The sequence below is a fragment of the Vipera berus genome (genome assembly GCF_964194415.1).
Source record: "Vipera berus genome assembly, chromosome: 14".
Taxonomy (NCBI): Eukaryota; Metazoa; Chordata; class Lepidosauria; order Squamata; family Viperidae; genus Vipera; species Vipera berus.
Genome location: NC_138217.1, coordinates 10,581,827 through 10,608,949, shown reverse-complemented (window position 1 = coordinate 10,608,949; position 27,123 = coordinate 10,581,827). Strand labels below are relative to the sequence as shown.

Below are 27,123 nucleotides of genomic sequence, written 5' to 3'. Positions count from 1 at the left end.
ACTCTCAGCCCGAGTTCAGCAGCACAAGTGCTGTGTTCGTAGGACCGGCTTGCACGCTCGAGAAAGCACGCGATGTTTGAAGATCAAAGGCCTGTGCAGAAGGAGGAAAAAAACGCTCCTGCATACGACTATGAAAGAACGTGCATCCTCACAGCAGGCATCTTTTTATTTCTATTTTTCCCACTCGGCCCCCGACTGGACTTTTTCATCTCTTCAAGTATCTACCAATTTCTATCAAAAGCGCTTCTATTGGGTTAAGTCAACCCAGGGCTCACCTCCCTCCCTTTGCAAAGCTGAGGAGCGCCCCCTGCAGATCCAAGAAGAAACGAGAGGTATCCCACCAAGATTTTCAGTTGCTAGATAAAAACAGCCCAGCTGGCAAATCAGATTCTAAGGCGGGGGGGGGGGGGGTGTCTTCAAACTTGGCCCCTTTATGACTTGTGGACTTCAACTCCTAGAATTCTGGGAGTTGAAGTCCATAAGTCATATAACAGGGCCAAGCTTGAAGACCTCTGTCCTGAGGGCTTGATCGTAACTATGTAACTTGATGAAAAATTAAAGCAGTTTTTTTCCCCCCAACTTGGGCGACTTTTAAGATGGGTGGACTTCCAACGGCCAGAATTCTGGCTGCTGATACCCACGGAATCTTTGTAGTTGAACTGTGGGATCCTTGGTATGAGTCTTTGAGCTTGGTTGTTTTCTTGCAGACTATTTCCATCATCAGCACTAGCAAGGATAACGCTAGCCGGCTGGGTCATGAAATAACCAAACTCAAGAGAGTACCAAAGACCTCATAACATCCCATTCTTGGGGTATCAGGGGCAGCCCTCTTCCCTTACCTGAAAAGTTCTCGGATCTCTTTCACCGTGGCCTGGAAGGGGATATTCCGCACCAAAATCTTGGAATTCACTTGCTTCTTGCCGACTTGCTTCTTACGTGCGGTTGCCACTGTGGACCTGGTGATCCGAGAGAGATGGGCATCAGGGCCATGCAGCCTGGCTGTTTTCTTGAGCCAAGCATGAGGTTGAAGCCAGGTCCGTTGGCATCTGAGCTTAAGCAGGGGGGGGGGGGCTCTGAGATCTATTGAGGATTGCACACAGGACTAACACCGGGGAGCAACCATTCTCACATCTGGGAATAGTCAGATAAGAGGCAGCATCGCCTGCAACTGGACGGCAGGCAGGGCGAGGGGCTCAGAAAAGACCCCCCCTCCTAGTTTATTGGACTGTAAAGGAAGATTGTAATTGCACGATTCACACAAGTCTCTGTCTCACACATGCAAATGGTACCTTGAGAGATAGGAAGACTAAGAGATGCTACGTAGGGTACCTCCAGATGGGGTCCAAGCTTGGTTGCTTCCTTGCAGACATTTCATTACCCAACTAGGTAACATTACCGGTACCAATAACACCACATCATCGCCTCACATTGCGACATCCAGGCCACGCTGATGATGTTACCTAGTTGGCTAATGAAACGTCTGCAAGGGACCTCCTCTGTCAACATAGCTTTTCAATCAAGTGGAATTAGTTCTTCGGATTGCGATTCCCATCTGGTTTATCATGCGTGGCCGACATCAACATCCCTCCCCGTCTCCTTTACAGTCCAAGAAACTAGAAAGAGGGGGGGGCGGTGTCCTTCTGAGTGTCTTTCTCCATCCATTTCCAGCTGTGGGCTAAGCTGTCCCTTTTCTGATTGTACCCTTGGCAGCATCTCTCCGCCCAGTCTCCCGAGGTCTTCCCGCATACCCGGCAAGTTATCTGAGACCACAAAGGCTGCTTCCATCCCTGACAAAGTCTTGGTGGAACTTGGTCTCTGACCCTCCCAATATTTAGTTGCATTTACACCCTGCAGCAGATGCTTGGATGGAGTTTCTCCCAAAACAGGCCACCCAGTGACGTCTCTTCCCAAAACTTACTTGGTGGCTCTTTCAGAGATCTTCACCTCCAGCTGATGGCCGTCCACGGAGCAAGCCTAAAAGAAAGCAAATTTGGCTGATGCAGTGGGACAACTGGAAGCCTCCCTTTCACGCTGCAAGGGGTACCCCGTGGAACCAACCACCGAAGCGGCTTCTCTCTCGCCTTGAGGGAAAGCAGGACTAACCAATTAGAGGGCAGGATTTCAGCACAAGCTTTTGAAAGCGAAGCCGTTAAGCGAAAGGCCAAGTGGATGACTGATCAACTAGACCCAACCCGGAAGGCTGTTGGGTCCAACCAATCAATCTCCCTTAGCTGGGAGGTCCCCCGTTCATTGGTGGCCGATGAGACTTAAATCCATCACAGCTGGAGGACACCAAGTTCAGGAGGGCTGGTCCTTGCCAGCTGACAATGAAAAGGGAGCAAAGGAGGCTGCAAGAATGAGATCATCAATGTTTACTACGCTAAATAATATTCCGAGGTGGAAGGGGTCATCCGTGAGCTCAACTTCAGTCCATTATTCAGGATGCCTCGTGGAGAAACCTTGAAAGGCACATAAAGCCCAAGTGAATGCCCAGGAATTTGCTATAGCCTATGATAAGGATGCCCAGGAATTTGCTATAGCCTAGGAGAGGAGTAGGCAACCTCGGCTCTTTTATGACTCGTGGACTTCAACTCCCAGAATTCCTGAGTCAGCTATGGTGACTCAGGAATTCTGGGAGTTGAAGTCCACGAGTCATAAAAGAGCCGAGGTTGCCTACCCCTGGCGTAGGATAAGGATTCCCAGGAATTTGCTATAGCCTAGGCAGAGCGAAGGGTGTGTGTGTGTGTGTGAGTGTGTGTGTGTGTGTGTTGCAATGGCTCAATGGTTAAAGACTCTGAGCTCGTCAGCTGTGGAAAGCTGACAGCCAGGGTTCAAGACCCAAGCACCATGTGACAGGATGAGCTCCCGCTACTTGCTCCAGCTCATCTGACATCATTTATCTCATTTATCGGAACCAGGACACTTCCAAGGCATCCTTTGCACGACAATTGTTTAAGCTGTGGCTCTTCCTCCTGTCTCCCAAAGTCATTCCCGAAAGACCATTATGTGCTCTTACCTGTAATTGCTTGATAGCTTTCTGGGCATATTCCGGCTTCTTGTACTCGACAAATCCAAACCCCATGGAGAGAAGGTTGCCTAAGAGGAACACCGGAAGCTGATTAACGTTAAAACACTTCCTTCCCTAGCTTAGGGACCGACCCTCAGCCTTGTAAGTTGCCAAGCGCTTGAATTTTGCTTGTGTTGTGATTCAGCGTCAGCCTGTGGATTCGGCAGCTGAGTTGGACAATTCTGAAGAAGAGGAGGAGGAGGGGTTTGGAGAGCCTTTGGTGTCAGAGGAAGGTTCTGATGCACCGCAGAACTCTCAGCCAGGCCCCTCCCGTCTTGTTCCTCCTCAGACCCAGCTGTGTGAGCCTGAAAGATTGGAGGAAGACGATCCACAGCTGGCTCTGTTCAGGGACGCTAGGAGCAGGAGGTAATCCAGCAGAACTGAGCAGAGGAAAGCAATGAGGCAACTCGGGAGAAGGCAATGAGAAGCCACGCCTTGAGACTGCTGTTTAAAAGGGGAAGGTGTGGGAGGTGCTGGTTGCTGAAGGCAACCGTTTGAAGAGCTTCTGATAAAGTCTTGGTCTGTATTTGTTTAACTTTTGTTTGAACTTTTTCGTTTAGCTTTTGCAAATAAATATGCTTGGATTAGTTCCAGCCTATTGTTTATAAAAAGGGGTTGTCCCTGACAATCCAACAGGGCCGGTCGTAGGCTGGAACAGAACAGCTCGCGGGGAACGCCACAATGGCCGTAAGTGCAAGAACTGGTTGTAAGTCAGGTTTTTCTTTTTTCCCCCAGTGCCGTTGTAATTTTGAACGGTCGTCAAATTAACGATTGTAAGAGGAGAACAGCCTGCAAGGCCAACCAACGGTGGCTTACAGGGATTAAGGTCTAACACACACCCACGGCACGAAAGAACTCCAAGGACAAAAACTCAGAAAAATACACACCGGCTTTATCTTTCTTCTTTGAGACCGTGCAACTCCGCACAACGCCAGCTTTGGAAAAAACCTGGGAAAGAAGAAAGATAAGCACCCTTTTAAGTTTTATTCTCCTCTGTCCTCTCTTACCTGACCCTTCCCTTGGCAGCCTGTCTTCATTCCATCTCCCAAGGTCTTTCCCACAGACCATCGCGCAGTCATGAAATGGCAAAAAATCACCTCTTTCAGAGTATCCTCTGTAGTGCTGAAGTTGAGGTTTTTTATGAAAATGGTACAGCCTGGAAGACTTCCTTCTTCTTCTTCTTCTTCTTCCTCCTCCTCCCTTTCCTTCTGAGCATCACTTTTCCCAGAAACTCCTGCAAGAGAACAAAACCTGAGTGAATCCAAGGGAGGAAATACATTAGACTCAGCTTGGCTTTCAAGAATGTTGACATGGAAGATCAAAGAAAAAGAAGAATTCTCAAACACGGAATTTATTTTCACCGACGGCTGGAAAAACGGGAGAGAGAGGAAGAACTTGTATGACTAAGCAAAACAAATCAACCCAAAGCACACGTTGTTTATTGAAGCACATACCTCTCTGGGTTTGTTCCTCGCCTTCCTTCTGCTCTTCCACCTCTGTTGTTTTTCTCCCGGGACCAGAAAAGACCCCCATGGGTGCCCATTCGAGGTAGAGAGGGATATGCTGGAACTGAGCAAGGAAGAAAAAAAAGGAAAACCGGTGCAGAGAAGTTAAAGCCAGCAAGGGAAGGGGAAAAAAAAACGTTCAGCGCAAATCCGTGCAAGGACAAAAAGTCCCCCAAGATCTGTTGAAGGCAGGGAGCCAAATCAATGTTGAAAAGTGGGTAGGACGGGTTTTTTCCCCCCCAGTCTTGGCGGCTTGGAGATGTGTGGGCTCCAATTCCCAGAACTGGAGAATTGGGGAATTCTGGGAGTTGAAGTCCGCACGTCTTCCAAGCTGCCGAGGTTGAGGAAACATTGGGGTAGGGCATCGGAGCGCGCTGCAGGATCGCTGGGATCCAACCGCCGGGCCTGGCTGCCAGCCTACCTTGGAGTAAGCTAACTTGGTAAAGGCCTTTTTCGCTTCTGTGGGTTCCAGGAACTCCACGAGAGCCGTCACGCCTCCTTCCGGAAGCAGGACCCGCCCGAGGCTCCCGAAAGGCTGGAACACCTCCTCCAGTTGCTCTGCCTTTGTGGCAGCGGGCAAGTTCTTCGCCAAAATCACCGTCTTGCTCCGTTCTCCGGCAGCCTGGAAGAAAAGGGGGAAAAAAGAGCCCGCCTTGCAAACCGAACGGCGTGTTTGAAGAGCCGCTTCCCTACGATCATCCAAAAGGCGAGGAAAGCAAAGGCGTCGGCAGCCCAAAGGGAAGCGCGTTTGCCGATTGGATCACTTCCCTGTCGGGAAGGGCTGCCCGCAAATAGAAAGAACGAGAGAAACGGAGAACTTTCTTTCCTTCCTTCAGAACCTCGGGACAGGAAAAAAAAGAGAAAGAAAGCAGAGAAAAAGGAAAAAAAAGTGAAAGGAAACAAGATGGAGGGAAAAAAACAAGCAGGAAGTGCCTTTCGATATTCTTCGCAGCAGATATAGGCACGTATAGATTTGATGTGTATTTTTATGTATTTTAACCTCTCTCTAAAGCTACATCGTATTTCTTCCCTCTCTTATCATCTATTCTTTCTAATCTTCAAAAGCGTAAATCATGGGTTGGTTTTTTTCCCAGGTTGATGCAGAGAAGGAGCTTCGGAAGCACAAGAATGTTTTAACAAAACATGCTCTATCACGGGGGTCTGCAACCTTGAAACCTTTAAGACTTGTGGACTTCAGCTCCCAGAATTCCTCAGCCAGCAGCTGGCTGAGGTATTCTGGGAACTGAAGTCCACAAGACTTAAAAAGTTGTCAAGGTTGCAGACCCCTGCTCCATCACACTCTCTTTTCTGAGAGTTTCAACACTATGATGTCCCAGATTTCGTGAGAAGGAATGAGGGTTTGAACAGCCACGGCTCTCTTACCTGGCTGAAGGAATCCAGACTGACTCCATTTTCGAGCAGGAACCGGCGCACGTTTTGAACAAGCTCGGTTTCCCCAAGCGCCACCCTCACGGCCACGCTTCCCTTGCCTTCCTGAGAAGAGAGGGGGGAAAAAAGGATGTTCTCAAGATCCCTAGGGCCGTAAATACGTATCGGTTGCCAAGTGCCCAAATTGTTATCACCACGGGGGCACCTTGCGATGCTTGTTATGTGCAAGGAAGGGTTGTTGCAATATGAGGTTTCACTTCCCATTCTGTACGCGGGCTTTTGCAATCTTAACACAAACTCCGGGTGATTTCCTCCCTCCCAAGTGAAGCAATTAAAGTAACAGGCTGTCTCTTATATTGTCAGTGCAAAAACTTGTCAACGTTTGCAGCACTGACATCACGTTTTTCAGCAGCACTGTAAGTTGAGGATTACCTGCAATTCCCCAGATAACCACCCACACTCAAGTTGCCAAATTTGAAAAGTCCTGGAATTTAGGGGAAGAGGAAATATTTAGCCTAGACTTGGAAGATGGTAAGGGCAAAATCCATTTAAACAAACAAACAAATGAAGAGAAAGAAAAAAAAACCTCACGTGATCCAGCACTTGACTTTTCGTGGCGTTGTATTTCTCTGCAACCGCGTCTGCCACGGCATTCGTTCCCATGAACAGGGTGTTCCAGTTGTGAGAGCTGGGTGGAGGAGAAACACCTGTGAGTTCTGCGGTTTGGGAGGACGGGAAGAATAAATGTTCCCGAAGTGGAAGAACTGAGGGCGGACGTGTCAGCATTTGCAGAATTTGGTCAGAGAACAAACAAAAGACAGTCATCATAATCATAATCATAATAGTAAAGTTGGAAGGGAACCTTGGAGGTCATCTAGTCCAACCCGCTGCTCAGACAGGAAACCCTATACCCTTTCAGACAAACAGCTGTCCAGTCTCTTCTTAAAAACCTCCAGTGTTGGAGCATTCACCACCTCTGGAGGCAGGTTGTTCCACTGGTTAATTGTTCTAACTGTCAGGAAGTTTCTCCTTAGTTCTAGGTTGCTTCTCTCTTTGATGAGTTTCAGTTTTGGTCTTCGTTCAGCAAAAAGGTTTTAGGTTTTTAAGAAGAGACTGGACAGCCATTTGTCTGAAATGGTATAGGGTTTCCTGCCTGAGCAGGGGGTTGGACTAGATGACCTCCGAGGTCCCTTCCAACTTTATTATTATTATTATTGATAGTCCTCGACTTCCATTTCATTTAGTGACTGTTCATAGTTGCGACGGCACTGAAAAAAGCAACTTGTGACCGTTTTTCACACTTACGTCACAGCATCCCCATAATCACGTGATCGAAATTCAGAGGCTCGGCAACCAGTTCATGACAGTAACAGTGTCCAGGAATCACGTGATCCCTTTTTGTGACCTTCTTAACAACCTTGTCGCTAATTTAACAACTGCAGTGACTCGCTTAACAAGTGTGGCAAAGAAAGCTTGGGAAATCGTGCAAAAATTCACTTTTTAACAACTGTTTCGACCGACATTTGGGGCTGAATTGTGGCCGTTGAGCCGAGGGACTACCTGTGTTAAGATTTCCAGTCTTTCAGGATTTGTGCTTGTTGTTTGGTCAGAGAAGAGACACAAGTCTTGAAAGGGCAGAAAGCTTATACGGGCTTCGTGCTGAATGAAGACAAAAATGAGCAGATGGATCTAGAGATTATTATTATTAAGTGAGGGGGGGGGGCGTTTCAGGAGATTTGCAAAACATTTGAAAGGGAGGGGGGAACGATAAGATTGCAATTATCTGTTCTGTACCAGCCTGCTACCGGCCCTGCAGAAAGGCAACCCCTTTATAAACGGCAAGAGGCTGGAATTACGTCTGCCAAATTTATTACTACAAAAACAAACAAGACACGAACCGAGATACAGGAGCTTTGAAACACTATCTGAGCGGTTGCTTTCAGCAAACCAGCCCTCCCCAAACATTCCCTTTATAAAGAGTTCAGGGCGTGGCCTCTCTCTGCCTCCTTCCGAGAAGCCCCACAGCCTTCCTCTGTTTACTCCTACTTGACTGTCTCCTGCGTCGGGCGTCCTTGAACAGGGCCAGCTGTGGGTCATCTTCATCCACACTGTCAGGCTCACACAGCTGGGTCTCCATGGTGACCAAGTGGGAGGGGCCTGCCTGAGGGCTATCATCAGCAAGATCTTCAACCCCCTCAGCAAGGTCTTCAACACCCCCCTCCTCCTCTGATTCGTCCGACCCAACTGCCGAACCCACAGGCTGACCCTGAATCACATTATCCATTGAAAAGGAGGATCAGAAGTCGTTTAAACATTTCCTTACTTTTTTTTCTTACTCTTTTTAAGTATATTTTTCCTCCCACTTTGTCTTCCGTTATATGAAAACTCTCGATGTAAAGAAAAAAAAGAGAGAAGAAGACAGCTTGTGGAAGCACAGACCTCAGGCTGTTGGCTTTATCCTTGGACGCTTTTTGCTTCTTGTACGAAGACGATCCCGCAGGATCTGAACTCTCCGCTTCTTCCTTCTTGATGGTGGAAGGCAACACGTGCAACATTCGACCCTAAAAGCGGGGGGGGGGAACGACAAAAAGAACATTTGAAGTATCGATCCTGGAAAGAGAGCAAGTGGAAAAGCGCAAAGTTATCCTGCGTCCCTAGTCTTGGAAAACCTCTCCAACTGTCAAGCTTCAAAAGCCAAGAAAGACACACTGAGATTCTTCTGAGCAGTTTTCTTGGTCATTCCTCGCCTATAGACAGAATCTTGCCAGATCAAAGCAGACTAAAATTAGTCGTGTTACAACAATCCGTTTAGTGACAAAGTTACAGCCCCACTGAAAAATGTGACGTATGATCATTTTTTTCACCTTTATGACCTTTGCAGCATCCCCATGATCATGTGATCAAAATTCAGTCTCTTGGCAACTGATTCACATTTATGACGGTTGTGGCGTCCCCATGGACACGTGATCAAAATTCAAACCCTTGGCAACTGGCTCACATTTATGACGGTTGCGGCGTCCCCATGGACACGTGAGCAAAATTCAGACCCTTGGCAACTGGCTCACATTTACGACGGTTGCGGCGTCCCCATGGACACGTGAGCAAAATTCAGACCCTTGGCAACTGGCTCACATTTGTGACGGTTGCAGGGTCACGTGGTCCCCTTTTGAGACTCCCAGCGCCTGGGAGCAGCTGTGTAAGAACTACGGCAAAGAGACGCCCCCCCCCCGATCAGTTCGTACCTGGAAAACCTGTCCATCCACTTCTGCAAAAGCCTTCACGGCATGCTCAGGAAACATGTAGGTTACAAACGCAAAGCCTTTGGGCCTCTTGGTGAGACCGTCAATAGGAAAGTGGATCTCGGAGACGGGGCCTGTGGAATGACAGGAGGCATTGGGTAAAGGATGCGGGGGGGGGGGGTGTTAGGCAACACTAGAATCATTTTGATAGAACAGAATACTTGTCGCTCAGGGTTGAACAGCGAGGAGCTTTGGCGCTCTCTGAGCTGGGTGGGTTTTCTTGTCGACGTTTCATTACCCAACTAGGCAACGTTATCCGTGCTAGAAGGCAGTGGGGTTTGCGTAGTGGAGGAGGAGGACGGTGGGGTCTTTGGTGCTCTCTGAGCTCGGTGGTCTTCTTGCAGACATTTCATGACCCAAATAAGTAAGATCAGCAGTGCTAGAAGGGAGTGGGGTTTGAGGAAAGGAGGAGGAGGAGGAGGTGGAGGAGGAGGAGGAAGAAAACTGTGGGGTCCTTGCTGCTCTCTGAGTTTGGTAGTTTCCTTGCAGACCTTTCATCACCCAACTAGGTAACCTCATCAGTACTTGAAGGGAGTGGGCCTTGCTCTCATTTTATATACTACAGCAGACCCCACACCCCTTATTAGCATGGCGGTTACTCACTTTGGTAATGAATCCTCGACCGTCAAGCCGTTAAGCTCTGTTGAAATCCAAGAGGACCTTCCCCGTTTTAGGAGCAGCATGTTGGAAAAGAGGCTCCGCCCCCCACAAAAGGAGAGCTAGGAGGAGAATTTACCGTATTTGGAAAAAATGGCCTCCAGTTCTCCTTCTGTGCAGGTGTAAGGAAGGTTTCTCACAAACAGCCTCCCAGACTCCGAAAGATCCTCTTCTTCCTCGTCATCCTTTTTGGTCCTCTGCCAGGCCTGGCCTGACCCCTTCCCAGCGGGCTTCACCCGAGCGCCCTTCTCTTCTGGAAACAGCTCGATGTACCGGCCGCCTGCCAGGCAAAATGCAAAACACAGGTAATCCTCGACTCACAACCACAACATTTCTCTGGTTAAGTGAGACATCTGTTAGGGGTTTTTTTTTTTGCCCCGTTTTACGACCTTCCTTGCCCCAGTTGTTAAGTTAGCCACACAGCTGTGAAGGTAATCTGGCTTCCCCTGTTGACTTGGCTTGTCATAAGGTCGCCAAAGGGGATCACGTGTCACAAACACACGGGACTCTGCAACCGTCGTAAGTATGAGTCGGTTGCACAAGTGTCTGAATTTTTAATCGCATGACCATCGGGTTGCTGTGACGGTCGTCCTAAGTGGGAAAAATTGTCATAAGTCACTTTTTCAGTGCTGTTGCAACTTTGAACGGTCCTTAAATGAACTGTTGTTAAGACAAGGACGACCTGCATCGCAGAAAAAAACATTAGCGACTTTTTTGGAAAAATCTGGACAAAGACGCTCTTCTGCTGAGACAGCGTCCATGCCAGTCCGTTTTAAAATCTGAAGAAAATCCCGCCAAACAATTGGTAAACAGGGGCAGGGGTGCCCTCAGATGGGCATCCCGAAAAGAGGCAAGTTTTACTTCCCAAAACTAATTTTGTGCCCTTATAGTTGGTAAACGTAAGACGTTTCGCGTGTTATGTTTTAAATACGTGCTTAAAAAGACAACACCTCCACCGCCTTCGTACGAGAAGCGAACGAAAAAAGCCACTTTTAGCGCAAAGATCCTTTCCTTGGTTCAAAAAATGAAGGAGACTCACCCATGTATTCTCGATTCCTCTTTAGGGCTTTCTGTAGTTCTTCCTCAGTGTTAAAATCAACAAATACGTACCCTGCAAAATTTGAAAATTATTAATAGTTTATTATTTAGATAACTTAAAGAGTGCTGGAAAGGAGGAAATAGCATCCAATCAATTTGAAACACAGTTTAGGATGTCAAGATTACAAGCATGTTTTTCCTTTTTCATTCAGATTCATTCTCTCTCTCTCTCTCTCTCTCTCTCTCTCTCTCTCTCTCTCTCTCTCTCTCTCTCTCACACACACACAAATCTCCAATATGTGTGTGTGTGTGTGTGTGTGTGTGTATACACAGGAAGGAAGGAAGGAAAGGACGGAGGGAGGAAGGGAGGGAGGGAGGAACTTGTAACCTACTTCAAAATGGGATCGTACAGAAAGCTGTATGAAGCTAATATTAAATGTGCAATAATGCTAAATAACAGACCCGCAATTTTATTCAGAAACCCAGAATGAGTACGAAGAGCTGGGGAATTCTGGAATTTGATCTCCACATATTTTAAAGTTGCCAAGTTTGAAAACACACTGCTCTAAATGATCTTAAGCAAAGGCTCCCCTATGCATTGCAATGGTCCAGTGTTAGCCCACTCCCTTTAAGGAGTCTACCTATTGTAGATTTCCCATTTTGGGTGTCCCGCCAAAATATTCTCTCTTTTTGGCTTTGCAAGCAGCATAAACAATGCTGGGGGCTAAGCCATCCTACCTAGGACCTATGCAAACCACTCTCATTAACAAACAAAAGGCAACAAGAACAGTGTATCCAAGGGCATCAGTGCCAAATCCCATTGTTTCTTACCTGTCTTGTTCCCATGCGCGTTCCTCGCAATCCGGATTGCCAGGGGCCGAAGGGGCACAAAAAACTCTTTCACATTTTGCTGCACCCATAAAAGACAGACAAGCACGAAAAAAGCGGTTAATTCTGGAGCCAACTCACGACGCCGTGGTCTTGAAAAAAGTCCTCCAATATCTGACATCGGATTCCTACTCTGATGTATTTGGAAGGGAGCAGCAATCCAGGTTTAATGCCCTCCAAGAAGGATGCGATTTTTTTTTTTTACCCCTTTGGCAGACCAAGTTTTAAATGGGTTAAAAGCTGGCTTACCTCCGTGACGTTGAATGGGGCACCTCTCATCTTCACCGTGAATGCTGTGGTGGGCTCCTTGGCTGGAACTGTCCTGTCTTCCTATAAGAAGTCATACAAAAACATCTGTATTTTTTATTTCTAACTGGAGCAATCTCAGAAATGTAGTAGTGCAGGCAGCTCTTGGCGTGCAACTGTTCACTGAGTTACAACGGCGCTGGGAAAAGTCACTTAGGACCGTTTCTTTCTTTCTTTCACACAGACGACCGCTGCAGCATCCCCGGGGTCACGGGATTTACGTTCGGATGCTTGACGACTCTTCACATTTCTGACGGCTGCAGTATCCCACGTGATCCACTTTTGCGACCTTCTGACAAGCAGTGAAATGGGGGAAGCTAGGTGCGTTTAACGGCCGGGTTGCTAATTTAAGAACTGCAGGGATACACTTCACGAGTGGGGCGAGAAAAGCCATAAAATGGGGCTTTAAACACATTTTCTCACTTAGCGACTTACACTTTGGGCTCAATTGTTGCCGTAACTCGAGAACTGCCTGTATAAAAAACTGCCTTCTTCTGCTAAACTGAACCACAGATTGCGTCCTCCATTGGGACGTACCTGCGATGTCGTTTTTGTAGCCTTGGTGTCTGCAGAGAGATTCCGGACACCGTCCTTGCCGGCCTGCTTAGTCTTTTTGTTAGAAGCAGCGCCTGGCTTACAGATGGTCTCCTCTTCCGTCTGTCCTTCCTCTCCTCCATCAGATGCCTCACTGTCCGTCTCCTCGGCCTCGCTCTCCTCTGCCGAGGATTCATCGCCCCTCACCACTTTGGATCGCAGATAATCCATATCGGAGAGTTCTTGCTGGACTGCTGCCTTGCTTGGAGAGCTTTCCTCCTTATCTGGGGAGGGAAACAAAAAAAAAAGGCATCAGCTGTTGCCTGGCGGACCCGTTTGACTTAGGAAGTCACTAAAAGGGTGCAGAAGGGACGCGGTGGCTCAGTGGGTTAGGACGCTGAGCTTGTCAATCAGGTCGGCAGTTTGGCGGGTCAAATCCCGAGTGCCGCGTAACAGAGAGAGCGCGTTACTCGTCCCAGCTTCTGCCAACCTAGCAGTTCGAAAGCACGTAAAAAATGCAAGTAGAAAAATAGGGACCACTATGGTGGGATGGTAACACCGTTCCGTGCGCCTTTGGCGTCTAGTCATGCCGGTCACAGGACCACGGAGACGTCCTCGGACAAGCGCTGGCTCTTCGGCTTTGAAATGGAGATGAGCACCGGCCCCTAGAGTTGGAAACAACTAGCACGCATGTGCAGGGGAACCTTTACCTTTTTTAAAAGGGCACAGACAGGATATGGATATGCATAAGTGAAAATATATTGAAAATTCTTCTAATTGATTATCTCACACTTAGAAATGTATTAATTCAATTATGTCAAAACTAAGGGAATTGGAGAGGGAATCTTTGTTGATGCACCTTGAGCTATTTACAAATAATTTTGTTATTTGCAATTGTTTACTTTTGTACCCAACCACCGTATTGCTTCACAAATATCTGAATGTAAAATTTAAAAAATAAAACTTGTACAAAAAAGGGGGGGCGCAGACGGATGTTGGATCCAGCTTTAAGGCGGAAAGGGGGAAGGGACCCGAAATATAGCAATAGCACTTGTGTAGTGCTTCACAACACTTACAGCCCTCTCCGAGTGGTTCACAATGTCAGCATATTGCCCACAACAATCTGGGTCCTCATTTTACCAACCTTGGAATGGTTGGTAAACGTTTCACTTCTTATGCAAGAAGGTCCTCCAGCTCTAGCTGAAGAAGAGCTGGAACTGAAGAAGCTTCCTGGGTGAGAAGCAAAACGCTTTCAAAGCAAAACACCCAAGAAACTCCAGTTGCGCTTTGGAGGTTGAAAGAAAAAGAAGAAACGGGATACTTTCAAACTTAGCACTTATGTTATCGATGGCTGGAGAAAAGAACAAGGGAATAGGAACTCAATTTGTATTGAGGTGGTGAATGCTCCAACACTGGACATTTTTAAGAAGAGACTGGACACTCATTTGTCTGAAATGGTATAAGGTTTCCTGCCTGAGCAGGGGGTTGGACTAGATGACCTCCAAGGTCCCTTCCAAATTATTATTATTATTATTATTATTATTATTATTATTATTAGTAGTAGTAGTAGTAGTAGTAGTAGTAGTAGTAGTAGTAGTAGTAGTATTGAAGGATTACTCAGGCAACACGTTTGCTGAATAAGTACTTTTGAATTGTGTTTAAATGAATGAATGGATGGATGAATGAATGAGAGTTGGAACTGAAGAAGCTTCTTGGGCGAGAATCAAAAGGTTTTCAAAGAACAACACTGAGAGAGTCCGTTTGCCTTTTGGAACAAGGACCTTCGGGATAATGCTCAAGAAATTATTGATAAAATATCACACAAAAAAAACCCCCAGAATGGGCCCATTACTTTGAGGAACCTCCGCATCCATCTCCTCGCTTGAATCCTCATCGTAATCAAAGTTCAGATAATCTTCAACCACCTCAGCCTGGTAGGGGTCTTGGATGTTTGTGTCATTGGACCAAGTTGCAACCTGGGACCTTTTCTGATGTACTGCCAAGAAGTCTTGAAATGCTGCTTCTCCTTCCAACTGGCCAAAGACAGGATCATGGTTAGAAAGGATCATGGTTTTTTTAAAAAAAAATCACAATATTTGGGGCAATTCCTTCACCAAGGGCAAAGTTTGAAGGACAATGTCCCCTATTTCAGGATGCAGTTATTTCAAGGACATGAGGGGAAAAAAATTGAAGGATCTCAGGATTCAGAAAAATCTCCATCAGTGCCAGAAATCTTGGAGAAGTTTAAATGAGGCTGGTTTGAGCAGCCACATTAATTGCTAATACACTGCTCATTAGCTGCCAACGTTTTTGATTCAGCAGCATACAAATAAAATAAACGACGAGTATTTTTTTTTCTCTATCCTTTTTTTGCAATGCAAGGAATGGAGTGACATAGAAAGTTGAGCCATAAAATAAACCAACAGAAGAATTTAAGTAGCAAAGCCAGCAAAATAAAAAGTAGCATATTAAAAAAGTTGCAAAATCAACCATATCCATGCAAGTACAAAAGGGATAAGCTAGCAATGAAAAGTCATGTTACAAATTCGGTTAACTCCCAAAACAAAATGCCTGTGTTGTTTTTTGTTAAAAAAAACACTAAAAAACACCAAAAAACACCAACCCCTCCTTAATTCAAATGCTGACAAAAAACGACTCTTTTCGTTCACGGATATCTCTCTATCCTCCATGCAAGAGATTCAGATTTACCTCTTTCAATTGTCCCATTTTGTTTTGCTTCTTTGTTCCATCCTAGGAAACATAGGGAAAAAATGTTTTAAAACATCACATGCTCCGTGTAAAAGTTAAAATGGATTTAAAAGTCACTAGGTTGAAGCAGAGACAAGGAAGTAGAATAGCTGAAAGTCTTTACCTAAAGGCAATTTGACGTGCAATAAAGCTTGTCAGGGGGAAAAAAAATCTCTTTTTCTTACTTGTTTGATTTTTGCATGGTCTGAATTCTTTGTGGATTTTTTAGACGTTTCCTTTAACAGTTGGGGCTTATTCGAATGTTTGCTCCAAGCTTTAGGCTTTGATGGATCCCCAAAAGACTTACATACTTCAACCTGGGGGGGGGAAAAGATATTTATAGGCCCGCTGACTATGGAGATTCTCAGTCATCCTAGTCAGGGTTGTGGAAAGATGCTGTTCAAGTGACATTTGGACTTTATTGGGTGGGGGTTTCCTTGAAAACGTTTCACTTTTCATCTAAGAAGTTTCTTCATTTCTATCTGAAGAAGAGTTAGAACAGAAGAAGCTTCTTGGATGAGAAGTGAGACATTTTCAAAGAAAAACAATAAGCCCACCCAAACCTCACTCGTTTCGTGAAAGTGAATTTATACAGAAGATCAAGATATTATACGGTGCCTTCATCTGCCTTAGATCATCATCAAGCGATGAACCAAATGCTGTAGTTTCTGAATAACAGACGAAGGATTAACATTATTTTGCACCTTGAAGTCCTAGAAAACCCCCCACCAGCCTGAAAATGTCCAGAATTGCTGGTTCGACCTCAAAGGCTAAACAAATTTCAGATATGGTTCACCGTGACTCTGGATGTGTCTATGAAGCTTTTGTTGAAATGAGACTGGGCGGTTTTGGCGTCTTCTTCCGACTGAAAGCCAATAAAGCCAAATTTGCGGAATTTGCCATCCTTGGTGAATTTCAAGCAGCAATCGGTCAGCGTCCCAAAGGCGGCGAAGAGGTGGCGAAAGCGTTCTTCCTTGATCTGTAGGAGAAGCAATCACAATCAAGTCATGGGAGCAGAGCTAAGAAAGCTAACGTGAATCGCGTTACATGGTCACCTCCTCTTGTCATCTCCTGGATGAAGCATTTTCTACCACAGTCAGTTGGGTGTTGTTGTTGGTTTTTTTTTCTGGTTCAATGGTGTCTGATTCTCAGGGGCTGCCTGGGCAGGTCTGCAGTTTTTTCGACAATATTTTTCAGAAGCGGTTTGTTATTGCTTCCATCCTAGGGCTGAGAGTGAGGGACGGCCCCAAAGTCACCCAGCTGACTTCACCCCCCCCCCAGGGCGGAACTAAAACTCACAGTCTCCCGGTTTCAAGCTTGGGTGCCTTAACCACCAGATCTAACTTGCTCTCAAGTTGCTTTTGTATTATTATTATCTTTCCAATCCTGTCCAATTCTTGGTGACTGCCTGCACAAATCCCTGCACTTCTCTTGGTAAAGTTGCAGTGGTTTGACATGGCTGCCTTCTTAGGGCAGAGAGAGAGAGGGATTGGCCCAAAGTCACCCAGCCCGACTTTCACGCCTCAGGCAGGACTAGAACTCCCAGTCTCCTAGTGACTACCCCAAAGTCACCCAGCCCGGCTTTCACACCTCAGGCAGGACTAGAACTCCCAGTCTCTTAGTGACTGCCCCAAAGTCACCCAGCCCGGCTTTCACGCCTCAGGCAGAACTAGAACTCCCAGTCTCCTAGTGACTGCCCCAAAGTCACCCAGCCCGGCTTTCACGCCTCAGGCAGGACTAGAACTCCCAGTCTCTTAGTGACTGGCCCAAAATCATGAAGCCCAGCTTTCACGCCTCAGGCAGGACTAGAACTCCCAGTCTCCTAGTGACTGGCCCAAGGTCACCCAGCCTGGCTTTCATGCCTCAGGCTGGACTAGAACTCCCAGTCTCCTAGTGACTGCCCCAAAGTCACCCAGCCCGGCTTTCACACCTCAGGCAGGACTAGAACTCCCAGTCTCCTAGTGACTGGCCCAAAGTCACCCGGCCCGGCTTTCACGCCTCAGGCAGGACTAGAACTCCCAGTCTCCTAGTGACTGGCCCAAAGTCACCCAGTCCGGCTTTCACGCCTCAGGCAGGACTAGAACTCCCAGTCTCCTAGCGACTTGGCCCAAAGAAACAACGGTTTCTACACGCACCGCAACCCCCTCGTCACCGCCTTTCTCACCCCGTTGGGCAGATTCTTCACAATCAGCCGCGACATGCCGGCATCCGCTTCAGGAAAACGCCGAGCCCGCTAAACACGCCTCAGCCCGGGCGCCGCCATTTTCTCCGCGCCGCCAGATCATGTGACTCCAAGGCCCTTCTGCGCCTGCGCGCCCGGAGAAGCGCCTCCTCGTAGCTGTTTCAAGGCGTCCGGGTGCTTGTATGTGCAAAGAGGAAGAGAGCGATAAAGAAGCTTTCTATAGATTCTTCCGGTTCTCAATGCGGGGATTGGGGCAAAAAGTTTGAGGGGGCCTCGCTTTTTTCCCCCTCTGTGCGTGGGATTTCAGCCGTTTTCTACAGTTTAGAAAAAAAATTAAAAAAATAAAAACTCCCCTTCATCTATATATATGTTCTTTGGAAGCGTTAAACGGGTTCGAATGGGAACCGGCAGTAGGCATCTGTATCTCCGTCTTCCTCTTTGCCCGGGTCCTTTGCCCGAAGCACTTGTTCAAGGCATGCGCACAGGTAGCTTGAGTTAATTCGAGGATTCTGAAAATGGTCAGTAGGGGGCGGCAGAGGACGAGAATCTCTACCGGTAGTTATAAGGCTCTTACAGCAAAAGTATCAAGGAAAAAAAATGATTATTATTTTTTTTTGCTCCTGACACCCAACAAAAAAGAGCGGATTCACGATAAGCCTTACTTTTGTTCAACCATGGTTTTATAGGTAGTCCTCGACTTAATAGTAATAATAATAATAAAGTTGGAAGGGACCTTGGAGGTCATCTAGTCCAACCCCCTGCTCAGGCAGGAAACCTTATACCATTTCAGGCAAATGGCCGTTTCCATTGCCAGATCTGCTTTGTCCCATGTCTCTTAAAGAGTTTTGAAACAGAAGGTGGCTTTTTTTTTCCAGTTGCATTACTCTAATCTATTCACTGGCAAAATATTTAAGAATTATTGAAATGAAACTGTAGACCTGTCTCGTGGGCTGGTGCTCGCCAAAGCTGATGCCTTTTAATAAGAAGTATTAGCTGGAAAAGGTTCGACCAAGTCTCATCCTGAGCTGCACTACTATACTTCTGGAGGAAGTGAGGAAGAGTTTTCTATTATTAAGTTGGCTTATTTAATCAAAGTTAAAAAGAGATATTTTGCTATCTCTGATAACCCTAATGGACTTTGGCTGAGCGGGACTGCAGCAAACAAGGCTTTAAGGCTTTCTGTAGAGATAAGAGATGGATTGTGGGAAGGAGAGATTATTTCTTGTATTTTAAGAGAAGGTGAGAAGATACTAACATTGTTTATATTGGCTGGGATGAAGATGGAAACTCATTTCGTCATATACTTTTTTACTACATTCTTATTTTGCTTTCTTTTCTTTCTATTTCCCTCCCCCCCTTTTCTTGGTTTTTCTGTATCTTTGACTTTTCCTTTTGATCCTTTTTTGTTTTATTAATTTCTGCCAGGGTAATTATAATCTTTAATAAAATAACTATTAAAACCTCCTCCTCCTCCTCTTTCTTCTTCTTCTTCTTCCTCTTCCTTCTTTTCTTTCTTCATTTCTTCCTCCTCTTTCTTCTTCTTCTTCTTCTTCGTCTCTTCCACCTCCTCCTCCTCCTCCTCCTCCTCCTCCTCCTCCTCCTGGTGAGTTTGTCTCCATTTTCTTCTTCTGAATTATAAACCTAGAATGGTTTTCATTTCTTCTTCTGAACACTTCTAGTTGTTTTTATTTGTTTATTAATTGTCTTGTGGCTTCCTTTTGGTTGGAATCTTCGGTTTGCTGCCCAGCCTCCCTGTGGCGAGAGGGGCAGTCTAACCCATGGCTGAATCGAATGAAAACCTTTAAAAAAAAGAAGAAAAGAAACCCAGGGCGGGCAGGCAGGACGGTGGTGGGAAGAACTGGAGCCCGCTAATGCTACCTAACAAGAGACTTTCTCCCACCCGTCCCGTTCAGATCAACCTGCCAAGTGACATTAAGCATCTGGCTTATCTAATGAGCTGGACATACGATGGCAAAACCCAGGGGGGCAGAGGTCACCTGGCGAGGAAATAATATTATGGGATGCCTGCAGCCCCACGACAAGAGACCCAAAGACACAAAGTCGCTCCGGCGGGTCTCCTGCGGATGGCACGGCAGGGAGGGGGTGGTCACGCCAGCTGGGACATCCTTCCTGCTGGCCCTTGGCGATTGGTCTGGCACATCGCATTAAGCCATGATTTATGAGTTGGGGGATACCCAAGGCCGACAATGGTTTATATACCACAAGGAAGAGCAATGGCTGGAGCCCCCCCCCCCCCGTCAGACAGAAAAACCACCTTCTAACCACGTCTGTCTTAACCAGGTGATAGTTAGCCTAGTAGTTGGAAGAATCCAAAAATGAATTCCATAACAGCCAGTTTGGTCTGCTGGTTAATGCACCAGCTTAGAAAGCAAGGAGACCATGAGTTCTAGTCCTGTCTTACGCACGAAAGCCACTTGGGTGACTTCGGGCCAATCACCAGGAGACTGGGAGTTCTAGTCCTGCCTTAGTCATGAAAGCTGGTTGGGTGATTTTGGCCTAGTGCCCTAGTCATTCTTGCTCCATCCAACTCACCTCACAGGATTGTTGTTATGGAGAAAGGAGGAGGAGGAAGGTATAGAATAGAATAGAATAGAATAGAATAGAATAGAATAGAATAGAATAGAATAGAATAGAATAGAATAGAATAGAATCTGGAAGGGACCCTGGAGGTCTTCTAGTCCAGCCCCCTGCTCAAGCAGGAGAACCGTCTCAGACAGGTGAATGTCTAGTCTCTTCTTAAAAACCTCCAGCGATGGAGTGCCCACAATTTCTGGTGGCAAGCTGTTCCACTGGTTGATTGTCCTCCCTGTCGGGAAGCTTCTCCTTAGTTCCAGGTTGCTTCTCTCCTTGATCAGCTTCCAACCCTTGTTTCTCGTCCTTCCCTCTGGTGCTTTGGTGAACAGCCTGGCCCCCTCTGTATGCTGAATATATTCGACCTCTTGAGCGATTTGTAAAAATAACCAAGGGCAGGATACTAACTAAACAGACAAACAAATAATCCAGCTAGCCAGCATGGATCAAGCATCTCCACCGCGAAAGGTGCCTGGAGAAGAGACGGTATCCTGATCCTTCCCACTCTCCTGGTACTCTTCCTTCCTTCTGGATTCCTTCTCTACTTGAGCCTGAATGGGCTCTGGGGATAGTCCAGGGAACAGCTGCCTTTGATCAAACCCACATCTGGGCTTGCCAGCGCGGCAGAGACCAGCCCTCTGATCAAAGGTTGGAGCCCTCTGACAGCCTGATTGAGTGGGGGAGGGGGACAGGGAGGGAGGGAGGGAGGAGGGGGTCCATCCGAAGCTTAGCCACGTCTTCCTTTTCTTGCTCCCCCCCCCCCCGCCTCCAGTCTCCAAACTCAGCTAACGGAGAAGGGAGAGAAACGGGGTTCCCAGTTCAGGGGTCCTTTGCAAAAATGCCTTCCTCGGACTGAGGGAGAGAGGGACCCGGTTGTATCCCCCAACTGGTATTCGTGCCTAAGGGAAGAGCGGAACTCACAGCCTCCTGGGAGCTGGGCTAGGCATCTTCAGCCCTGTGCCAGAGAGAATCTCAATGGCACGTTATTTGCAACATTATTTATTTATTTATTTATTAGATTCCTGTTGCAAATATACTGCTCAAAAAAATAAAGGGAACAGAAAATAAGACATCCTACTATTAAATACAGTACATTGTGTTGTTTAAGTGTTCCCTTTATTTTTATGAGCATTATATCTCTGCTTCCAGTCATCACTGCACAGAGGTGAAGCACTGAGAAAGTGTGAGAAGTAATTCTATCACTTTTGTTTATCTCCAGACACACACACACACACACACAAACACACACACACACGCCTCGACCTGAAAAGATCTGCAGAAATAACGAAGACGCCTGCCTGAGAAAATGAAGAGACATTGTCAACATTAGGCAAAGGAGACAACTGGCCAATTTACACAACAATTTCTGAGGGCGACACCATCTTGCCTTGAACTGTTGTTACTCCAGCAAGCGGGTGCCCAGCAGGGCTGCAGAAGACATGCGAATTGGCCAGTGGATATTTTTTCACAACTTTCTTCTGAAGCCACCTGAGGTCCTCCTGGAGGTCAGGATGGTGGTCCCAAGTCTCCTCACGGTCATGAGAAGTCAAGTTGCATCAGCTGGGCACGAAGTCACACTTCAGAGAAGAAGGGGGAAGGAAAGGGGGGGGCGGGTGTAGAATCTGAATAACAGGATCACAGAGTTGGAAGGAACCTTGGAGGTCTTCTAGTCCAACCCCTGCTCAAGCAGGGAAGCTCTATCAGGACAAGGAAAGTCAATGGGGAAGGCAGATTCACTTAACAAATGTGGTAAGAAAAGTTGTTAAAATGGAGCAAAACTCACTTGGCAATTTTTTTTCCACTTAGCAACACAAATTTTTGGCCTCAGCTGTGATCGTAAGTCGAGGAATACCTCTATCAAATAAAGGAGCCTTCATGGATAAAATGCATGAAGTCCCAAAGGCTGCATCTTTTCCTCCCTTTCTCTTTCCTTCCTTCTTTCTTTCTTTCTTTCTTTCTCCTTCTTTCTATCTCTGCCTTCCTTAGAAAAGCTGGGGGAGGGGCTGACTCACAGCTTTGAAACCTGTGAAGGATGCCCATTTTTTTTTTTTTTAAAAAAAACAGACTTTGTGAGATTAAGTTGATGGATGGTGAACTGGTTGCCCTGCAAGACCCAAACTCATCCATAATCAGAGTTAAAAGAAATATGGCATTTTTTTTTAAAAAAAAAGGAAGAGAAACATATTTAAAAGATAAAGGCAAGGGGAAGGTTTGCCTCTCATTAATTATGGGAATAAAATCTGAGTCCTAGGATTTTGCAGTTCAAAACGCACACAAGAGAGACACTTTTTCAAGAGTCAAGGAGGGTAACTGTGCCAAGGTAAAAGTTGTACCACCAGGTTGTGGTACAAGATCTGGGTACCTTTAAGGGCAGGGCAAATAACTGAGTTGGAGTAGGTTCTGCTCCAAAAAGAAACGAGAAAGGAATGCGAACTAAGATATCAGGGACCTATCCTAGTGCCAGCCCTTTGAGGTAGAATCTCTTACTGATTCCAAAAAGAAAAACTCTCTTTTTATTATCTATTTTTTCTTAATCCTCCAATCCACAAATCATCAGTTCATTTTTTTTCAGTTTCATGCAAAAAGTCTATAAGAGCTTTCCAGTCAGCAATAAATGTAGATATTGTCGGGTTTTTTTTAAAATCAAGGAATTATGTCCAAGTCCCATCATCTTCATCAATCATTCCTCTATTGTGGGAAAAAAAATCCAACCTTTCCACTGTGATGCACATAATAATCTTGCTGTAATTAACAAAAACAGTTCCATGACTTTTTTCCCCCAGCTGTCTGTCTGTCATTAATCCACAAAGAAAAGCCTCTGCTTTCAGTTGTACTTTAATCTTTAAAAAATCTTCTGAATAAGTGAGTGTATTTGCATCCAAAAATGTCTTGGCTTTATTATACGTCCACCAAACATGATAAATTGTCCCTTCGCAGTCTTCATTTTCATGAAGGACTGATGGTATTTTTCAAGTCCGCTAATCCTTCCTTGTTGAATTCCACTAACAGAAGCTTCAACTACCATCCTATGCCCTGAATGTGTCAGGCTGGAAGCTTTAAACATTTATTTCCATCTGACTCCTCTCTGGCTAGGCTGGAGTTCGTAGTTTCCTATGAAATTCGGTGTCTGAGCCAAAACTAACACAAGCACCGAGTTTCTCATCCATTACTCTGATTCCATCCTAAAACGCAAAGGATCTCTTCTGTCTGCATTTCGACTTGATCGATGGCCTTTGCTGCAGAAGGACCATCAGACGAATAGGGCAAGACGCACGGGTCAACACGGAGAAGCCCAAATGCCAGGGGTCCAAATGAAGTCAGAGAGGCTGAGACAAACTTGTTCTGTTATATAAATATATTTTACACACACACATACGCATACATGCATATACATCAAGCTATATGTATGCATGTATGTGTGTGTATACATACAAATACATCAAGCAAGATATGGATGTGTTTATATGTATATGTATGTGCATACACACATATCAAATATGTGTACACGCATACACACACATATACATCGAAGAAAATATGTATACGTCTGTATATACGCATATATAAATTCTCCTTCAATCTATAGCTCGGTCCTCGGCTGCTTAGGCCTTACAGAACCAAGCTATGGATTCAATCCATGGCTCGGCTCTCAGCTACATAAGTCTTGCAGAACCGAGCTATGGATTGAATCTACAGCTCGGTCCTCAGCTGCTTAGGCCTTACAGAACCAAGCTATGGATTCAATCCATGGCTCGGCTCTCAGCTCCATAGGACTTGCAGAACCGAGCTATGGATTGAATCTATAGCTCGGTCCTCGGCTGCTTAGGCCTTACAGAACCAAGCTATGGATTCAATCCATGGCTCGGCTCTCGGCTCCATAGGACTTGCAGAACCGAGCTATGGATTGAATCTATAGCTCGGTTCTTGGCTGCTTAGGCCTTACAGAACCAAGCTATGGATTCAAGCCTCAGCTTCATAGGTCTTGTATACACACGCACATACACACATACATCCAACAAGATAAGTGTGTCCCTCTGTGTGTTTGTGGGTGTGTGGGTACACACATCCACACATCCAACAAGATAGGCAAACGAGAGCCTCGTGAGGTAAATCCCAGAGCACGCAGCGGGCGCGGAGCAGAAAAAGGCGGGAAAGCAAAGGGAAACTCCTCCTCCTCCACGCGCACAGCGACCAATCAGAGCGCAGATTGCCTCACGAAGGCGCCTGCGCTCTCCCATAACCCGGAGGTGGTCTCCACACCCTTGGCAACTTGTAAGACTTGTGGACTTCAACTCCCAGAATTCCTCAGCCAGCAAAGCTGGCTGAGGAATTCTGGGAGTTGAAGTCCACGAGTCTTAAAGTTGCCAAGGATTGAAGACCCCTGCCTAACCGCCTATCCTGGCTCATTGCACAACCCCACGGCTCCCGCTACCGAGTTCAAATCTTTTATTATTTATTTATTATTTATTTATTTTATTTGTATACCGCCCTTCTCCCTCAGGCTGAAAAGAAGCCCCTATTTTCTAAAGGAACTGGTTTAGTTTGGAACGGGGTGGGGGGGGGGCACTGCGGCCCAGATAGCAACTAGCCGGCTTTGCCTGGATCCAGAAGCTAGGCAGAAATTTTTTATTTATTTATTTTGATTCCATTTATATCCCGCCCTTCTCCGAAGACTCAGGGCGGCTTACAAGCTTAGCAGTAGCCTTCATTCTATGTATATGCCTGCTTATTAGGGCTTTCCCCCCCCCAAGCAGCATTATTACAAAGTCAGCTTAATTGCCCCCAACAATGAGGCTGAAGGGTGAAGAAGGGTGGTGGTGGTCAAACTCTTCTCCAAAGCAGCCAAAGGCAGGACCAGAAACTAATCCAAGGAGAGAAGCAACCCAGAACTAAGGAGAGATTTCCTAAACAGACAAAGGCAGAAGAATTGGCCAGTGGGACAACTTGCCACCAGAAGTTTTATTTATTTATATTTTATTTTATTTTAATCCCATTTATATCCCGCCCTTCTCCGAAGACTCAGGGCGGCTTACAATCTACAGGGAGTGCAGAATTATTAGGCAAGTTGTATTTTTGAGGATTAATTTTATTATTGAACAACAACCATGTTCTCAATGAACCCAAAAAACTCATTAATATCAAAGCTGAATATTTTTGGAAGTAGTTTTTAGTTTGTTTTTAGTTATAGCTATTTTAGGGGGATATCTGTGTGTGCAGGTGACTATTACTGTGCATAATTATTAGGCAACTTAACAAAAAACAAATATATACCCATTTCAATTATTTATTTTTACCAGTGAAACCAATATAACATCTCAACATTCACAAATATACATTTCTGACATTCAAAAACATAACAAAAACAAATAAGTGACCAATATAGCCACCTTTCTTTGCAAGGACACTCAAAAGCCTGCCATCCATGGATTCTGTCAGTGTTTTGATCTGTTCACCATCAACATTGCGTGCAGCAGCAACCACAGCCTCCCAGACACTGTTCAGAGAGGTGTACTGTTTTCCCTCCTTGTAAATCTCACATTTGATGATGGACCACAGGTTCTCAATGGGGTTCAGATCAGGTGAACAAGGAGGCCATGTCATTAGATTTTCTTCTTTTATACCCTTTCTTGCCAGCCACGCTGTGGAGTACTTGGACGCGTGTGATGGAGCATTGTCCTGCATGAAAATCATGTTTTTCTTGAAGGATGCAGACTTCTTCCTGTACCACTGCTTGAAGAAGGTGTCTTTCAGAAACTGGCAGTAGGACTGGGAGTTGAGCTTGACTCCATCCTCAACCCGAAAAGGCCCCACAAGCTCATCTTTGATGATACCAGCCCAAACCAGTACTCCACCTCCACCTTGCTGGCGTCTGAGTCGGACTGGAGCTCTCTGCCCTTTACCAATCCAGCCACGGGCCCATCGATCTGGCCCATCAAGACTCACTCTCATTTCATCAGTCCATAAAACCTTAGAAAAATCAGTCTTGAGATATTTCTTGGCCCAGTCTTGACGTTTCAGCTTGTGTGTCTTGTTCAGTGGTGGTCGTCTTTCAGCCTTTCTTACCTTGGCCATGTCTCTGAGTATTGCACACCTTGTGCTTTTGGGCACTCCAGTGATGTTGCAGCTCTGAAATATGGCCAAACTGGTGGCAAGTGGCATCTTGGCAGCTGCACGCTTGACTTTTCTCAGTTCATGGGCAGTTATTTTGCGCCTTGGTTTCTCCACACGCTTCTTGCGACCCTGTTGACTATTTTGAATGAAACGCTTGATTGTTCGATGATCACGCTTCAGAAGCTTTGCAATTTTAAGAGTGCTGCATCCCTCTGCAAGATATCTCACTATTTTTGACTTTTCTGAGCCTGTCAAGTCCTTCTTTTGACCCATTTTGCCAAAGGAAAGGAAGTTGCCTAATAATTATGCACACCTGATACAGGGTGTTGATGTCATTAGACCACACCCCTTCTCATTACAGAGATGCACATCACCTAATATGCTTAATTGGTAGTAGGCTTTTGAGCCTATACAGCTTGGAGTAAGACAACATGCATAAAGAGGATGATGTGGTCAAAATACTCATTTGCCTAATAATTCTGCACTCCCTGTAAGAAGCGCAAATCGATGTGCTTAGCAATAGCCTTCGTTCTATGTATATGCCTGCTTATTATTAGGGCTTTCGCGCCCGCCCCCCCCCCAGCGGCATTTTTACAAAGTCAGCTTATTGCCCCCAACAATCTGGTGCTCCAACCCTGGAGGTTTTTTTAAAGAAGAGACTGGGCAGCCACCTGTTTGAAATGGCACCGGGCAGGGGTTTCCCAACCGGGAGCGCGAGAGGATATTCGAGGGAGGGGGGTGTGTGCGAAATCGAGGGGGTGCAAAAACTTGGGGTTTCAAAATTATCGTGTCGGGTGCATTATTCGC

At 46.1% G+C, this 27,123-nt stretch overlaps 1 protein-coding gene across 7 annotated transcripts in view; it reads right to left on the bottom strand.

Moving 5' to 3' along the window:
* Nucleotides 1–17,773, bottom strand: part of RBM19 (RNA binding motif protein 19) — a 77,475-nt gene extending 59,702 nt beyond the window's left edge. For all 7 annotated transcript variants that reach the window (XR_014027858.1, XR_014027859.1, XR_014027860.1 and 4 more), the window contains exons 1-21: nt 17,596–17,773; nt 16,228–16,410; nt 15,617–15,748; nt 15,393–15,434; nt 14,536–14,716; nt 12,687–12,967; nt 12,093–12,173; nt 11,787–11,865; nt 10,957–11,028; nt 9,997–10,197; nt 9,204–9,334; nt 8,401–8,522; nt 6,553–6,649; nt 5,956–6,066; nt 4,994–5,194; nt 4,522–4,636; nt 4,165–4,301; nt 3,955–4,015; nt 3,017–3,096; nt 1,919–1,974; nt 840–956 (exon numbers count right to left, since the gene is read on the bottom strand). Coding sequence is in view for 3 of the 7 variants with exons in the window: in XM_081338681.1 (XP_081194807.1) it covers nt 840–956; nt 1,919–1,974; nt 3,017–3,096; nt 3,955–4,015; nt 4,165–4,301; nt 4,522–4,636; nt 4,994–5,194; nt 5,956–6,066; nt 6,553–6,649; nt 8,401–8,522; nt 9,204–9,334; nt 9,997–10,197; nt 10,957–11,028; nt 11,787–11,865; nt 12,093–12,173; nt 12,687–12,967; nt 14,536–14,716; nt 15,393–15,434; nt 15,617–15,748; nt 16,228–16,410; nt 17,596–17,631 (2,516 nt within the window). In the remaining 4 variants the exon portion in view is untranslated. The remainder of the gene's footprint in view (nt 1–839; nt 957–1,918; nt 1,975–3,016; nt 3,097–3,954; nt 4,016–4,164; nt 4,302–4,521; nt 4,637–4,993; nt 5,195–5,955; nt 6,067–6,552; nt 6,650–8,400; nt 8,523–9,203; nt 9,335–9,996; nt 10,198–10,956; nt 11,029–11,786; nt 11,866–12,092; nt 12,174–12,686; nt 12,968–14,535; nt 14,717–15,392; nt 15,435–15,616; nt 15,749–16,227; nt 16,411–17,595) is intronic.
* Nucleotides 17,774–27,123: the final 9,350 nt, after the last annotated feature.